The following is a 17,161-nucleotide window of genomic DNA, read 5'->3' as shown; positions in this document are numbered from 1 at the left end:
ATCTTAAAGATGAAATTGGACACTTGCAAAGATACATACGATAATATATATTACAAACTTGATCGTAATAGGGAGATAATGGAAAGTGCCTAGATGCCCAGCTAAATACAGTCATATGATATGCCATGTAGCCACTACAAAGAAAGATTTAGATGATACTGACTTGAGAAGATGTTTAACAGTAAGTGAAAAATCGCAAAGTAGCATATATAACACGATCCCCCTTGTATGAAATGTTATATGAGTATGTGCCTGCTCATTACTCAATAAACAGCTAAGTCTTTTAGGTGACAGGGACTGTCTTAGATGCTGGGGTAGAACGATACCCACAGGATCCCTGACCTCATGGTGTACATTCTATAGGATTGAGTGGTGGTAATAAAGGAAACAGATGAGGATTCATGCCAGTGCTGAGAAGGAAAACACTGTAGATAAGAGAGAGACTCACAGCGTGGAAGGAGGAAAGGCCAAGTGAAACCTCTCTAAGGATGTGACATTTGAGCTGAAATCTGAAGGTTGAGTTGGAGCCAGCAGCAGGGAAGACTGAGGAAGCCCATTTCAGAGGGAATGGCCCAGGCAGGTGCTCTGAGATTGAGTATATTAATATACTTAGTATATTCTAAGAACTTAGGGAAGGCCCCAGTAGAAGGAGCAAGGGCAGAGTACATAAGATGAAGTCAGGAAGGGTGTGGGTGGGGATGGTGCGGGTGACCCAGTACCTTACAGGCCATGGTAAGGAGTTTGGATTTTATTCCAATTGCAATGAATGGGTAGTAGTCAAAGGACTATTTTCGAAGGCATGTATGTTTCAGGGTGGGGAATTGGATGATATGGGCAGTAGAGAAGGATCTGGAAGGATTGCTGATGGCTTGGATGTGACAGGTGGGAAAAGGTGGGATCAAGGGCAGCTTCTAGGTTTGGGGCTTAAGCAGCTGGGTGCAAACCAGTGTCACTTAAGGAGGTGGAGGAGATTGGGAAAGGTCCAGTTGATTGGCCGGGGGAAGATGAGGATGGATATGACAGGTGAAATTCAGGACATGCATTCCATATGTGATTTCAGCATCTGAATGGCATTGTCATGTAGGTAACTGGATATCTGGAACTGAAGCTCATGGCTGGGGGCTGGACATAGACTGGATAAGTTGACCTAGGGACTCAGTACAGAGAGGCAGCCCAGGACAACTTTCTTGGGCTACTCCAATGTGTTGAAGTCAGGTAGGGGAGATGAAGCCAGCAAGAGGATGAGGAGTGACTAATGGGATAATCGGGCTATCGCCCCCAGGCCTTTTGGCTAAGATCAAGTGTGGAGATAACCAGGCTGGGGGAGGGCGGTTATGGAGGATGACAGTTTGCATGTATTTATGTACTTGCCTGCAAAGTAAGAGGTCTAGATTCTAAACGGATGTTCTAGAAATGTCAGCTGGGTTTATTTCTGTGTGGTGATATTTAAAGTAAATTTAATTTGTATCTTAGGCCATTCTGTGCTTTTACAGCTTATTGAAAGATAGGGGGTCGGGCGTGGTGGCTCACACCTGTAATCCCAGCACTTTGGGAGGCCGAGGCAGGCAGATCATGACGTCGGGAGATCGAGACCATCCTGGCTAACATGGTGAAACCCCGTCTCTACTAAAAATACAAAAAATTAGCCAGGTGTGGTGGCACGAGGCTGTAGTCCAAGCTACTTGGGAGGCTGAGGCAGGAGAATCACTTGAACCCAGGAGGCAGAGGTTGCAGTGAGCCAAGATCATGCCACTGCATTCCAGCCTGGGCAACAGAGTGAGACTCTGTCTCAAGAAAAAAAAAAAAAAAAAAAAAAGGAAGGAATTACTTTTGTGTAATAAACAACATAGAAGTTTATAACGAGTTAAATTTTTTCCTCTCCCCAGCCTTTCCTGTTATCCATGATCCAGAGATAACTACCTCTTGATAGTTGAGAGTATATTCTTCCAAAGATTTATTCTGATGCTTACACAAGAATATATACAAATATTTACACATATATACGTATATATGTTTTTGTTTTTTTGAGATGGAGTTTCGCTCTTGTTGCCCAGGCTGGAGTGCAGTGGCACGATCTTAGCTCACTGCACCTCCTCCTCCGAGGTTCAAGTGATTCTCCTGCCTCAGCCTCCCGAGTGGCTGGGATTACAGGTGCCTCCCACCACACCCGGCCAATTATATATATTTTTAGTAGAGACAGTGTTTCGCCATGTTGCAGGCTGGTCTGGAACTCCTGACCTCGGGTGATCCACCAACCTTGGACTCCCAAAGTGCTGGGAATACAGTCATGAGCCACTGCGCCCAGCCTATAAATATGTTTTAATGATGTACTAAATATATATTATTAGTTCACTCAGCAATAAAAATAGGACTAGCCTCTTAGGCAGCAATATAGGATCTTATTTTTTAATAACTGCAAAATAGTTTATAAACATGCTATAACTTATATATTTTTTTCCCTATAATGGACATCCAGGTTATTTTTAATTATTATTCAAAAATTTTTAGTGAATATCTTTGTACACATATCTTGAATTACTTAAATTATATCTTGAATTACTTAAATTATTGTGGAAAAAAATACTGTTTTCTTTTGAGGAAATAGCAATAACAACAAATCTCCAAATCAAAATAGGACTAAAAGAGGATATTAAAAAAGGACTAATCTGGGCTAAGAATATTGGAATAATTCCCAGCTCCAATAGAGAATTGGATTAAATGTGAACTAAATGTGCATGTTACATTTGATCACAAGTAGCAGAAATTGGACTTTGGTGCCTAAGCCAAATAGGGCTTTTACTTTTTTCCCTGTGAAGAGCAGCAACGAAGTCCAGGGCTGGTGGTACAGCAGCTTTAAGTAGTCATTAGGGTCCTGGGTTCTTTGAGCTTTTTGCTTTACCATTCTTTTTGTGACTTGGGAATTTTATAATCACATCATGGCTGTTGTACCTCTAGGTATCTTTTCTACACCCCAGGCAGGAAGAAGGAGTTGAGTAAAACTAAAAGGCAAAAGATGTGTGCTAACACCCTCCCCTCTTTCGTTTTTTATTTATTTAGTCTATTTTGAGATGAGGCCTTGCTATGTTGCCCAGCCAGGCTGGTCTTGAACTCCTGGGCTCAACTTATCCTCCTGTCTCAGCCTCCCAAAATGCTGAGATTATAGGCATCTGCCACCATGCCCAGCTTCCTCCCCACTTTTTAAAATCAGGGAAACAGTTTTCCTGGAAGCCCAAGCTGATAGATTTTGTCTGCATCATAGTGGCCAGAACTAGGTCACATGGCTCACCCTAGTTGCAACGGAATCTGGAGAGGAGAAAATTTGACTGAGTGTGTCACAGCACTCCCCAAAAGTGGGAGCTTCTGTTAATAAGGAAACGGGGGAGAATAGGTGTTAGATAGAATGTCTGTCATGCCTGAATTAAATTACACATGCTGCACACAGAAAAAAATGGAGAAATAACTTATATCGCACAGGTGATTCTGCCCTTCTTCTCAATAGGCATGTGCCCTGGAGTTTGGGTGGGATGGGAGAATCTGTTCCCTCAGTTGATATCAGCTCCTACCAACCTCTTATTTATGAGCATCCAATTGGGCTGATAGGTGGGGCATGGTGGCTCACACCTGTAATCCCAGCACTTTGGGAAGCCAAGGTGGGCGGATCACGTGAGGTGAGGAGTTTGAGACCAGCCTGGCCAATGTGGCGAAACCCCGTCTCTACTAAAAATACAAAAATTAGCTGGGCATGATGGTGCACACCTGTAATTCCAGCTACTCAGGAGACTGAGGTAGGAGAATCGCTTGAACCAGGAGGCAGAGGTTGCAGTAAGCCAAGATTATGCCACTGCACTCCAGCCTTGCGACAGAGTGAGACTCCATCTCAAAATAATAATAATAATAATAATAATAATAATAATAATAATAATAATAGGGTTGACTGCCAATCTGGTTATTAATGACATGTAGTTTTCCTAGTGTGGCCCCTAAAGCCAGGCCACCCACTTCATCTGATGCTATAACAGAGAAAGAGCTGTCTTATCTCCAACATCCAACAAAATCACCTGTTAGGTTAAACTATCGAGAGATGTTAGGTACATCTTCAGAGTGGCATATGTTGAAGAGATTTCTGAGGATAACCAGGCAGTTTCCGCCAAGGACACTGACATGAGCTTTTGACAACCATGTAAGATGCTTCACTGAATACCTGAGTTAGTGAGATGTAGCGGATAAAAAGGAGTGATGCTCGTATTGGCTCACGGGGTTCTTAGGGACTAAGAGGAGGACAGTTCAGCCTTGACTAATTACTGCTCTCCTTTTCCTTTTCTGCCAGCCTGGGCTGCCTGAAGACGAAGATAAAGAGCAAGGTTATTGTTTGCTCAGGCCTCGTTAGCCAGACTTCCATGCTCTGTATGCATTCAATTTTCTCCCCTCCAAACATCATCCCTGTGAACTGCTGAGTTCAGATAGAATATATGTTGGTAGTTTGCAGTTGGGTTATTATCCATTTGTTCATAAAAATTAACCTTTTGTGTTAAAATTTGGTCAGATAGTATTAATAGAAAGTTCAGGATGTTACAACTTGGAGTGGTGTTGCTTTTTTTTTTTTTATAAAAGTAAAATGGACTTTTTTTGTTTGAGAAATGTCTTCAAGTTTTGTGTGAATAAAACACTTTAGCAGCATCTGAATAAATACAATTTAATGTATCTCTTGGAAGGAGAAATTTGAGTTGAAGATGATGAAGATAGCTCAGGTAAAAATGGTGGCTTTACATTTTTTAATTGATTAATTTTTTTGAGACAGAGTCTCACTGTGTCACCCAGGCTGGAGTGCAGTGGCGTGATCTCAGCTCACTGCAACCTCTGCCTCCCAGGTTCAAGCGATTCTCTGCCTCAGCCTCCCAAGTAGCTGGATTACAGGCGTGTGCCACCACGCCCAGCTAATTTTTGTATTTTTGGTAGAGATGGGGTTTCACCATCTTGGCCAGGCTGATCTTGAACTCCGGGCCTTGTGATCCACCCAGCTTGGACTGCTGAAGTGCTGGGATTACTGGCATGAGCCACCGTGCCCAGCCTGTGATATGTTTTGAAAATAAACTTATTAGGATGTCTCATTTGATCTGCAAATATTCTCATTTCTCCAGCACTTCAACAAAAGTGTCACCTTTAGCAGGGGAGAAATATTCATCATGTCGTTATTAACTACTAAATCCTGTAGTGAAGTTTGAGTGGATGAAGTTGCATATACAGTTAAGCATTTGAATTTATTTTGGAAAAATGAAGCCTACATAATTTAAGGCCATCTACAAAGTAACTTTGTTCATGACTGGGTAAGTAAAGTGAAAGACTGCAGACTGAATACTTTATTCATTATATAATAAAACTTAGTTACATTATGTAGGTTATTAATTTATAGTTTAATTTGTCTAAAACAATGTTTATAATTCCAATTTTGCCATCTAATTTTTTTTTGAGATGGAGTTTCGCTCCTGTTGTCTAGTCTGGAGTACAATGGCCTGATCTTGGTTCACTGCAACCTCCCTCTCCCAGGTTCAAGTGATTCTCCTGCCTCAGCCTCCCAAGTAGCTGGGATTACAGGTGCACGCCACCACGCCTGGCTAATTTTTGTATTTTTAGTAGAGACAGAGTCTCACCATCTTGGCCAGGCTGGTCTCGAACCCCTGACCTCAGGTGATCTGCCCATCTTGGTCTCCTATAGTGCTGGGATTACAGGTGTGTGCCACCTTGCCCGGCCTCAATACTTATTTTATAACTAAATGTTTATCTACTTTATTAGACTATGAACTCTGAGGAGATATTTCATCTAGATCATTCTATATCCCTAACACGATATGTAGCGCTGGGCAAGATTTGATGAAATTTTCAACTGAATATAACTATTTCTAGAGTTTATCAAACTCCATAGGTCTAAACAAGCTTGAAAAGAATAGAAGCTGGTTCTACATGAACTGTCTTACGTACAGTGCTTCAGTCTTCTAGAATCTGCAACATCTATCATTTGTTTCTAGGGCCACTGCCGGTAAGTCTGTGTTCACCTCCCTTTAAGTATATCATGTGGGCCCAAGCGAAACTGTATAGACTTTCTCCTTTTGTTGTTCAATGTATAGGCATCACAAATTCAAATGTCTTCAGGGGCCAGCCAGGTTAATAGGCTGAATAAAAAGGATGAATGGGCCAGGTGCCATGGCTCACACCTGTAATCCTAGCACTTTGGGAGGCTGAGGTGGGCAGATCACCTGAGGTCAGGAGTTCAAGACCAGCCTGGCCAACATGGCAAAACCCTGTCTTTACTGGAAAAAAAAAAAACGAAACAAAAATTAGCCGGGAGTGGTGGCACATGCCTGTAATCCCAGCTACTCGGGAGACTGAGGCAGAAGTTGCAGTGAGCTGAGATCACACCATTGCATTCCAGCCTGGGCAACAGTGAGACTGTCTCAAAAAAAAAAAAAAAAAGAAGGATGAGTGATGGTGATTGTGGCAAACACAAGAGAAAATGCCCATCTCAAGGCATCCAGGTAGCTATAGACTATGGCACATGCAACATCAAGGGCTGTGTGACAAGCTTCGCCTTCCTCAGCCTACCACATGTGGTCACACAGACCCTTTCAGAACAGGCTCCCGGTGCGTTGCTCGTAAGATCCACAATGACCGCATTTACCAATTGCTCAATGAGGGTACGGATTACAGATTTCCTTGTCCTCTCAGTGTTATTCCAGTGTTCTGCAGTGCAATTTAAGATGGAAAAATGACCTACAAATCAATAGCTTTGTTTTTTTCCCCCTATGACTAAAAGTCATGTTTTACTGAAGGTCAGGGAATCCTGAGGTGACTGTAGTCTCCTAGGAGTGATTATTTCCTTGCATACTCTGGACAGAAACTCTTCCTTAAATATGGAAATGTAATTTGTCTTGGAAGAAAGCCTGCTGTAACAAAAACACATGCTGAATTTTTTCTTTGCGTAAAGGAATTAAGAAGCTTATTGACGTGAACGCTTGTTGAATAAGCAGCTAAGTTTGTGACAAGTTATTAGGCTTGCCATAGAGACACAGGATTTATCTTTTATTTTTAAACACAAAGTTTTATTAAGTTCCACCCACCATTTAAAATAACAAAGGGAAGGCTCCTCTTTAAAATGTTAACCTCCCACCCCAAACTCTAGCCCCCATTCAGATAGCTAAAATAAAGTTTTCTCCTATTCCCTCTTCTCCTCCTGCCCTTCCTTAAAATCTATCCTGTCCCACCTGTCACTATCCAGGAATTTAAGCAATTTTTTAATCAGACTTTGAGCACATCTTTTGTAGTTTTCTTTAGGACCTGTGTCTCATTATACTTAATATCACATTCAAAACTCTACTCTCTGCACTGACAAAACACCAACTTGTGGTCCTGCCCCTTGCCTCAACTCTCCCAGGCATCCTCACAGCCAGGCCTCACTCACCTACATCTCCTCCCGAGCCGAGCTGATCACCTCTCTCCCCGTGCAGGTGCTCTGTGAAGGACATCCTGGGTTTCAGGGCATTGCACGATGTCGTTTCTGCCTAAAAACTTCTCCTCAAACAAATCTAGTGCTCCTCCCCAGGTGGTTTGATATAGCAATTTATTTATTGTTATCTTTATATCCTCTGCTAATCTTAAATTTTTCTAGTGAATGGCCATTTTTGAAATAGCTTAACTTGGTATATGAATACAATGTAAAGGTAATGATATAATCCATTGCTCACTGAAACAAGAGAAGAATTAAATGTCTAAAATTCATGGCTAAAATAATGCCTTATTGTAAAAATAACTCCCAAGTGATAGGTCATTTGGAATTCCATGCAGGCATACATTTTAACTGCTTTGAACCAAATAAAACTCGCAACATGCATTTAATGTAAAAATCAATTTATTATACAACAATCACAGATAATGCTTTTTATCTACAAAGAAAAATGGCTTATCCAGCCTCCCTGTCTACTCCATTCATGATACTATGTTCTTAAGATATAATTACTTTCAAAGGAAAACAAAGTGATATCCGTATTTTCCAAATAAGCCCCCAGAAACATTCACAGAACGATATGGAAATATTGGAAAGAACTAAAATGGACTCTTAGATACAAAAGGCTGTTCTGCCCATCACAGTAAATACTGTTTTGCCTTAAAATAAAAATAATAAAATATTTCTCAAATGCAGGGGTGGGGACTTTACCCCGTAACATGCCTAAGTGGTTCAATATATAATTTTGATGGCTTGACAATTGCTATGTTTAATTCCATTCAGTTAATATTCCATTTTGTTTAAAAAATTGGGGGAATTATTAATAGATATGCTTTACAGTATTTAAGTATTTTCATTTCCATGGGTCAGAGGAAATTTGAGAGAAAACATTCTCCATTTTTTTCTTTAATAGGTTATAGAAATATTAACTTTTCAATAGTTTTAGAAAAATCACATTAAAATAAGCATTTTCGTTTTTTGAAGTTACAACACTTAACAGGTTAAAATGTTTACCTGATTTATTTTTTGTGGCTAAGATTTCATAACTCTCTATTTTTTTAATTAGCCCTTGGATGGTTTAAGGCTATAAGTGTTTTATGAAGCATCTCTTGAATTAAAGACCAAATTGGAAATACACATCATGAATGAAACCTCTCTCTAGTCTCTGGCATTAGTTTGAAAGTATAAACTACCCACATTTTTCACTTTCATCAGAGAGGTTTCAAGCTGCCTTGTAGTTAAAGCTGCTTGACTTTGTCTGCTGAAGGACAGCTCCCTCCTTGCCATGCAGATATGAAGCACAGGAAAACATCCAGAGTGGCAGGTATGCTGTGCACTGAGGCCTTAGGGCCTCAATGGCAAGTAAGAATAAGCTGAATGTGATGACCAGTGAGCATAGTAGACCGGTCTGTCTTCTAAGTCTCATTTTCACCTGGAACGCACTTTGGTAAGAGATTTTAGCCTATATTTGAGATCTAAACTGAACTAGGGTCCAGTTTCTCCAAAGGGCTTTCTCCTTGGTCCAACTTGTGTTTTGTCACAGAGGAGCCGTAACAGTCATGCTTGAAGCTAGCCCTTGTTTTAAAATGAATTGCTTGGAGAGAACAGGACAGTACAGTTATAAGGTGATGCAAGATGGAAGCGGTGATGAAGCACCCTAGAGCAAGTCAGCTTCAGAAAATGATTTGGAAAGATAAATGGAGGAGTCAGGGGCATCACACAGGAGACATCTGTTCAACAGAAGTGGGTCCGCCGCACCGAAGGGAAGGAAGCAGGTGCAGTGCATTGCCCTAGAGACTATCCTAAGCACTAGGCACCTTCCAAAACATACGCCCAAATCCTCAGAGGGGTAGCGTACATGAAATAAAAGTACAATGTTGTTTTTAACAGGAAAAAGTTTAAAACTAGAGCTCGGGGGGAAAAAAACGCCAAGAGAGAAAGGCACTCTGGACGGTAATGAGTAGGGACGGTGGTGGAAATGCCTTTCTGGTGCGCATGTATTTGATGTCAGTGTCAGGACCTAAAGACTTACTTATTTAAAAAAATAAGAAGAGAAGATAAAGTGACTTCATCGAAGTTGACAAGTTTTATAGGGTATAAATTAATCTTCAAAAAAATCTTCAGAAAATATTGTTTCCATTCTTGGTAGAGTTTAGTAGTAAGTAACAGTCCTGCACTTACGGAGAAAGGAAATACTCATTAATACTTTTGTCTGCTTTTGTGCTTGCTTTTCTGTAGAGATCGCATATACCTGAGCAGGGAATGGGAGTGCTGAGTTTGCCAAACTGGCATTTTTTATCGTGGCTCATTACCAGCCCACAGCTCAGTGCTGGACTCTTTCCAAGCTACTCCCTCATTTTCCCCCCAGTTTCAAAAACTTTTAAATAAATAACCTGCAAAGAGTGACAACAGGTATCTGAGGTAATATTCACAAGTAGGCTGACAAAAAAGAGTTGACGAATTCAGTGCCTATTTTGCTCCCATCACTCTACTAGTTCTGATTTATACATATTCCAGCAGCATGAATGTTCAAAGAAAGAGGTCGGAGTGGAACTCCAGTGCTTGCTCAGAAAGGAAGTGGGCAGCCAGATTTGTACACTGCTCGTGGTATGGAGCATGGCATCTTTATAACCTAGGCTGACTGGCACAAGAGGGAGACATGAACAGATGAATGATTAGGGAAACAGAGGAACAATCCTATCCAAAGCCCTTGAATTATAAAAATCTTGCAGAAGCATTTTTTTCTCTTTAGAATAACTAATATTTAAAATAAAAGAAATACCAATTTCATTACCATATCACTAAATTTAGAATCAGGAGTGGTTGTGGGAATTTGATAGACAAGACTCTGGCTTACAGAAAGAGAAGTTTTGCTAGATTTTTCTATCTTCTGTGTATGATCCCGTTTTAATATTTTCTGGGGTTGATTGCTAAAGGAACAAATGGAATGATTATGCACTGGCAATTATTGCTTAATATAGATTAGAACATACCCTGTATTTAGAATATAATTAACATTTTGTTGTAAACATTTTAATCTGAAAACTCTTTTTATTTGGAGACTTTCTGTGAGAAACAGTGCTCCACGTTTCCTGGCTGTGTATGCATATAAGGCATTATAAGGACAGCTTCTGGCAAAAGATTCAGTCTGTGGGAGGGAGGGAGAGAGAAGCTGCACCAGTTCTGAGGTCCTCAGAGGTCAGCATCACCTCAATGCTGATCAAAGCATTCAGTTAACAGATTAACCTAATAGCAATATATTAATACATTCTGGGTACAAATGATTTATGAACTCAAAAGAAATTAGTTTATCCTAAAACATGTAACTTTCAATTCAGTCTTTGCTTTAAAACAAGCGAATCTGTTAGGCTAGTGTATGTGCTTTTTCTGTTACTCATTTTTATTGTGCTTTCTTGTTCATCACTCCATTTGCTGCAGTGAAGTAGGCTTTGGAAAAACCATTCTTCACTTCTTTCCCTGCAGGTGGCTCTTGCATATCTTTCTTCATTGGCTTTTTTCGGTATGTCTGTTGGATGTGTATATTTTGAAGAGAAAAATAAAAAGATTATTTAATAAGACCTTGTCTTTAACATTGCATAGAGTTAAAACAGTATGTGATTTTGTTGGGCGCTGGAATTTCTGTTTTTGTTTTTTTTTGAGACAGAGTTTCGATCTCTCTCCCAGGCTGGAGTGCAATGGCGTGATCCCTGTTCACTGCAACCTCAGCCTCCCAAGTAGCTGGGACTACAGGCGCACACCACCATGCCCAGCTAATTTTTGTATTTTTAGTAGAGATGGGGTTTCACCATGTTGCCCAGGCTTGTCTTAAACTCCTGACCTCAGATGATCCACCCGCCTTGGCCTCCCACAGTACTAAGATTACAGGCGTGAGCCACTGCGCCCAGTTGGGCGCTGGATTTTCTAACAAGATTTCATGTTTGTAATATCGTTTTTAAACTTCTGGTTAAAGATTAAAAATAAAGACCAAAACAAATGCTTGTATTTCAATGAATATTAGAGGTCAGGATTTGTATATTCTGGGGTTAGCATTCAAAGTATTCTGCATTAGTTGCTCACTTGGAAAGATAAAACTTAAAAAAATAATTCAAGTGGAAAAAGTGCTGTCATTTTAAAAGTACCAATACCTGGGATTCTGGCTTGATCTAGTTTTTGGCATATCCTTCCTATTCTGACAAAATACCTGATCTCGCAGCTCATTTTTACTTTTTTTTTTTTTTTTTTTTAAAGCAATAGTATTAACAAGGGTCCAAACTTAAATTATATGCTTGGATTCAGAACTAAGATTCAGTTTGAACCAGCATGTAGGGCTAAGGCTTTGAATGCCATTACCTACTCTTGCTGGGCTAGACGCTTCTCTTTAGTCTTCAACACGATGTACCAAAATCACTCCCTTAGCTTCCCTTTAACACAGAGCGTTTTTTGGGAAGGTGGGGGCAGGGGTTTGCGCACCCGCGCATAGCTTTGTTTGGTCTCATCATTGATTATTTCTTTAGAAATCTTCAAAGGAAAACTTTATCTCTTATAAAAGACAAAGCCTAGTCCAATTTCAGAAATACAAGACCTGAAACGCTGTCAAAATTCAGTTCCCACTGTTCCACACTGTATAAAACCACTATGGGGACGTGCATGGTGGCTCACACCTGTAATCCCAGCACTCTGGGAGGCCAAGGTGGGCGGATCACCTGAGGTCAGGAGTTCAAGACCAGCCTGACCAACATGGATAAACCCCGTCTCTACTAAAAATACAAAATTAGCCAGGCGTGGTGGCACACGCCTATAATCCCAGCTACTTGGGAGGCTGAGGCAGGAGAATCACTTGAACCCGGGAGGCAGAGGTTGTGTTGAGCCGAGATTGCACCATTGCACTCCAGCCTGGGCAACAAGAGCAAAACTCCGTTTCAAAAAAATAAAAACCACTATGGGTTAACTTTCAGCAAGTGCAAACTAAAAAATAAAGCACTTATTAGTCTGAAAAAAAAAATACAGTTGAATACAATTTCAAAAGTACAGTTTTGAATATAAATGTACTTTTTTTTTTTTTTAAACGAAGCGTTCCATTTCCCCAGCCTACAAAAGAGAGCAATTTGAAATCTACATCCACCTGAGGCCTCTTCTCTGTTACAGCTTTCATCCGTTCTTGTACAACAGAGTGGCTTTGAAATTGCATTTTGAAGCTGTCTTCCATTTAAATTGTTATTTAAAAAGAAAATGACACTTGATAAAGAAAAAGTCAGGGTGACCTTTCCACCCTGGTTTGCCTTAAAGGAATTTTTTTCCAAATAAACAGTAATTCTGCAACATCAGAGTACCTGATAAGGAACCAATTTTTAAATATGAAATTCAATAAATTAAAAACATTGAAGAAGCCCTTGCTTTGCTCCATTCACATTTCCTGGATCTGTCTTACTACACATGTTTTTAACTTTCAGATGTCAGACTTTGGTAGCATGGTACAAATACATACTGCAAACTGAGAACTGTATATATAATCCAATGATATTTTTGATAAAACCTTATATGCATGCATTGAAAAATGTTTTTAAAAATGCCCACTAGACTATTAACTGTGGTTACCCTTTGAGGAGGAGGGTGTGGAGAGAGGAGTTAGGAATGCAAATTTCACTTCGTGTATCTGCTAGCTGAATTTATCAACAAGCATGTGCCACTATAATATTTAATCAGTAAAATTAGACAAATATATGATGTAAAAGTGCATGATCTAGGCCGGGCGTGGTGGCTCACGCCTGTAATCCCAGCACTTTGGGAGGCCAAGGCAGGCGGATCACCTGAGGTCAGGAGTTCAAGACCAGCCTGGCCAACATGGCGAAACCCTATCTCTACTAAAAATACAAAAATTAGCCGGGCCTCTAATCCCAACTACTCGGGAGGCTGAGGCAGGAGAATCGCTTGAACCCGGAAGGCGGAGGTTGCAGTGAGCCGAGATCACGCCACTGCACTCCAGCCTGGGCAATAAGAGTGAAACTCTGTCTCCAAAAAAAAAAGTGCCAATCTATTACATTTTACTGCTGAATATTTACATTCCACGTACCTGAACGTAAAAATTTAAGAAGAGGATGACTAACGTCAGCATATAAGATGACTGGAAGATGAGACAACCGAAGGGGAAGCCACACGGTTTCACGACGGCGCTCATGGTGTGCGTGATGGTGAGCACGAACTGCACCTGGGGACGGCAGAGAGGGCATCTCTGTGAGCGAGCCAGGCTGTGCCACACAGACACTGCGGCCAAGCTTGATCAATTCAGAAATCAACTCCTAGGACTCTCAGAATTATGTAGGAACAAAACAAAGCTGCTGAAGCAGCCCCCTCATCCAGAAATCTTATTTGAAATTAGCATGTAAAATTGCCCATTATTTCCTCATGGAAAAGTTGCAGTTAAAATTATTTAGACAAAAAGAATTTAACTTACACATTAATTTGAAAAGTATTCATCTACATTTCAAAGCAAGGAACTTTCCATTATAAGCTAATTGCATGCACAGAGGGCATTTTAACACAAAAAGTTTAATTCTTAAAAGGCCAATTTTGGAAAAAGAATAGGCAGCCTCATCACACATAAAAAGCCCTCTGACTTTTAAGACAGATTTCTATTTCCTTTCCCCATCCATGAGCCACATGGAGAAAAGCTAAACGAAGGGACAACATACCAGCTGGGCCTGTGTGAGATATTTCTTCCACCAAAGATACTTGTGCATAGATGGAAACACAGAAAGTCCATAGTAGGAGTACATAAGAATGTGGATAAAACTGTTCAGTGTTGGTCCAAAGAAACCTATAAAAGTACAGTATAAAAATCACTATTCTTGCAGGAAAGACTGTTCATTCTGCTTTGTCAAGTGAGATTCTCTCTCTGCATGGTAATTGAAAATGAGTAGCACATATGACATGATCATATAACAAAATCCACACTAACAAATTCCCCAATTACTGTGCCAGTTCTAGGGTTCAGCAAAAACTCCATGATAGAAGGACTAGCCTGGGATGGTTTTTCAGAATGCCCCCCACACAGGGAACGCCTTATCTACGAGGTTTTACGGTCTCTTTAACTGTCACTACTATCAGCTACTGAGAGAGGAAAAGAAATACTAGCTTAAAGCTGTTGGCAGAATCCCTCTGAAATAGAATTGTCTTTGCTTTAGCTAAACCTTTGATAAGACATATTGATGTAGAAAGAGCCTTTTGTACATGGCTGAACAGGGTGCTAGAGAGACAAAATATATTGCTTTCATAATTAAGTAAATAAATTCTGCCTGAAAGACACTTAGGGACCAGGAGGTGCTGGAGAAAGAGTAAGGCAGACAGAGAAGGCTGGAGTGGAGGAGAAACTGGCCAGCGAGACATTCCCAGTGATTGGCCATCGCAGAGACTTTTAGGATGAGGGATATCTAAAATCCAGGCCCCTGCTATCAATCTCATGAAACATCTCTGTAACTGCCTCCACCATGGGTGAATAAGGCTTCAGGAAACCATGGAGAAAGGGTCATGTTCCACGTTGGGTCACCTAAGCTTTGAAAGGATTTAGCTGCAAGAGGTGAGATGCCACAGGTGCATCACTTGTTGGAAATAAGGAAACTCGGTGTTGTGAGGATTTCATCTGTACAAGAAAGTGCTTAGAACAATGCTTGGCACAAAGTGAATGCTCTTCAGCTGTCAGCCTGGGATCCAGATGGCTGTTCTGTGAGCTATCCTGTGGTGGGAGAGATTGTGGCATTAGAGGGCCATTTATTGGCTGTGTCCGCTTAGAGACATTGATTTGACTGTAAATTTTTATTTTCTTACCTGGAAAATAGGTATAATAATAATAACTAGCTCTTAAGGTTGGGATGAAATTAACTGAGATAACATGAATTAAAAAGCACAGCACATTCCCCGTACCTGAACGTACATATGCTGGCTAATAAATCAATTTAAATTCTCTAACCTGGTTCTTTAATCCTAGATTAGTGATCTGGATAGCTAAATGCAAATTAATAAGAAACAAAAGGTACAATAGCATGCATAGAGTAAATTATCAACCAATACTGGCTGAAATAAACTGTTACGGCACTTGAATTTATATGAAAACACAAACAGTTTCAGACTACCAAGCAGCATAGTATTAGTGGTATTTCTTTACCTACATGACTTTTCATTTCCATCTATTAATGAACCATGAGTAGTTGTTGCTTATAATATTTGACTCCTGTGGAAATACAGCACCTTCCACAGTCACCACTTCACTGTGATACAGATTAAGGCATTTCAAAAAATTGAAAGTCTGCTCTGGTAGGTCACACAAAGTATCATTTTTCTAATATTCTTAGGCAGAAATTGTCACAGTATTCACAGGACTATGTCTATACAAAGTGATGATTTGGGTTTTAGATGCTTAGTGATTTGTAATGAAACTTGACAATCACAAAAATACTTAACCTTGGTAATTCTCCTCTAATATTGATTATAGTTGTCCTTCCTTAATAAGTAAACTCAAGAAATGGATGTTTATCCATCTAGAAGGACAGAGATCAATTCTTTCTTTCTTCCCCCTGCACTCCCAGCAATTTCCTCCCTCACACTCTAGTTTTCATTTGTACCTTCACAGTCACTGATACTCCAAATATTCCTGGGCACTTTTTTCCCTAATATCATCTCTACAAGATCCTAAATCCTGGAACAAAGTCATTTTGACTGAAGTTTTACATGTTCTGATTTTTCATAGAGTATTTCTAAATTCTTGAGAACAAGATAGTATCAAATAGAGAGTACTGTTTCCTATAGCTCAGTGCATCTCAAACTGTAGGTCATAACTGACCCATTAGTGAATGGTGAAGTCAATACAGTGAGAATTGTCATCAACTCTTTGTAAAACAATTAAAAAATATATACAGTACATCATACAGAGCCAGGGTAAATACTGTTTCATAAAATATCATATAAAACATAGAAATATGAATGAGGGCCAGGCATAGTAGCTCACACCTGTAATCCTAGCACTTTAGGAGGCTGAGGGGGGAGGATTGCTTGAGCCCAGGAGTTCAAGACCAGTCTGGGCAACACAGAGAGACCCTGTGTCTACACTTTTTTTTTAAAAAATAAAAGTGTGCTTTATTATAAATAAAATTTAAAAATAACCAACAATACTAAAAATAATGTAAATGGCATTTATAGCCTTGGTCAAAATTCTTCATTAAACAGGCATTTGTTTGCTGTTCTATGAATAGTTAACAATTAGTTTATGCAACAAAATAGGTAACTTGAAAAAGTGAGTAAGAATACAGAATTATGAACCAGGAATCAGGGGTTCTTTTGTGTTTTTTCTTGTTTAACAGACACAGCTTTTAAAATAAAATCTGAACTATAAAGCAAGTCATCTTCATGTAGACAGCTCTCTTTTCCTACAAGGTTTTGCAAAAATGTTAAACAGTGTTCTAAAATGTGGCTGAACTTATACTTTACATACTTTAACTTCTTATATATACATTATCCAATTAACATAACCACATTTTCATATACAAGTGGGACCATAAACATTAATAAGACAACACTACAACACTAGCACAGACTAATTTTACCCATGTATATATTTTCATTTGAAACCTGTTTCCCAAAATGAAATCACTCATTTAAAAGCAAACAACTGGTTGG

The 17,161-nt window shown here is 39.8% G+C and overlaps 2 protein-coding genes across 7 annotated transcripts in view; one reads left to right on the top strand and one right to left on the bottom strand.

Moving 5' to 3' along the window:
- The window catches only part of SYCP2L (synaptonemal complex protein 2 like), a 232,546-nt gene that overhangs the window by 213,950 nt on the left and 1,435 nt on the right, over positions 1 to 17,161 (top strand). Inside the window, exon 34 of the mRNA XM_063632394.1 lies at positions 5,139 to 5,324. The gene's annotated coding sequence lies outside the window, so the exon portion shown is untranslated. The remainder of the gene's footprint in view (positions 1 to 5,138; positions 5,325 to 17,161) is intronic.
- Positions 7,883 to 17,161, bottom strand: part of ELOVL2 (ELOVL fatty acid elongase 2) — a 65,626-nt gene continuing 56,347 nt past the window's right edge. For 5 of the 6 annotated variants that reach the window (XM_055264145.2, XM_055264147.2, XM_063632405.1 and 2 more), the window contains 3 exons: positions 14,185 to 14,309; positions 13,566 to 13,700; positions 7,883 to 11,021 (listed from right to left, as the gene is read on the bottom strand). In XM_055264145.2, the coding sequence (XP_055120120.1) occupies positions 10,896 to 11,021; positions 13,566 to 13,700; positions 14,185 to 14,309 (386 nt within the window). In that variant the 3' untranslated portion in view covers positions 7,883 to 10,895. Of the gene's footprint in view, positions 11,022 to 13,565; positions 13,701 to 14,028; positions 14,310 to 17,161 lie in introns of those variants that run through there. The other variant, XM_063632407.1, reaches the window with a different exon arrangement.

Source organism: Symphalangus syndactylus, chromosome 23 (assembly GCF_028878055.3).
Source record: "Symphalangus syndactylus isolate Jambi chromosome 23, NHGRI_mSymSyn1-v2.1_pri, whole genome shotgun sequence".
Classification (NCBI taxonomy): Eukaryota; Metazoa; Chordata; class Mammalia; order Primates; family Hylobatidae; genus Symphalangus; species Symphalangus syndactylus.
This window is presented reverse-complemented; position numbering and strand designations above follow the sequence as displayed.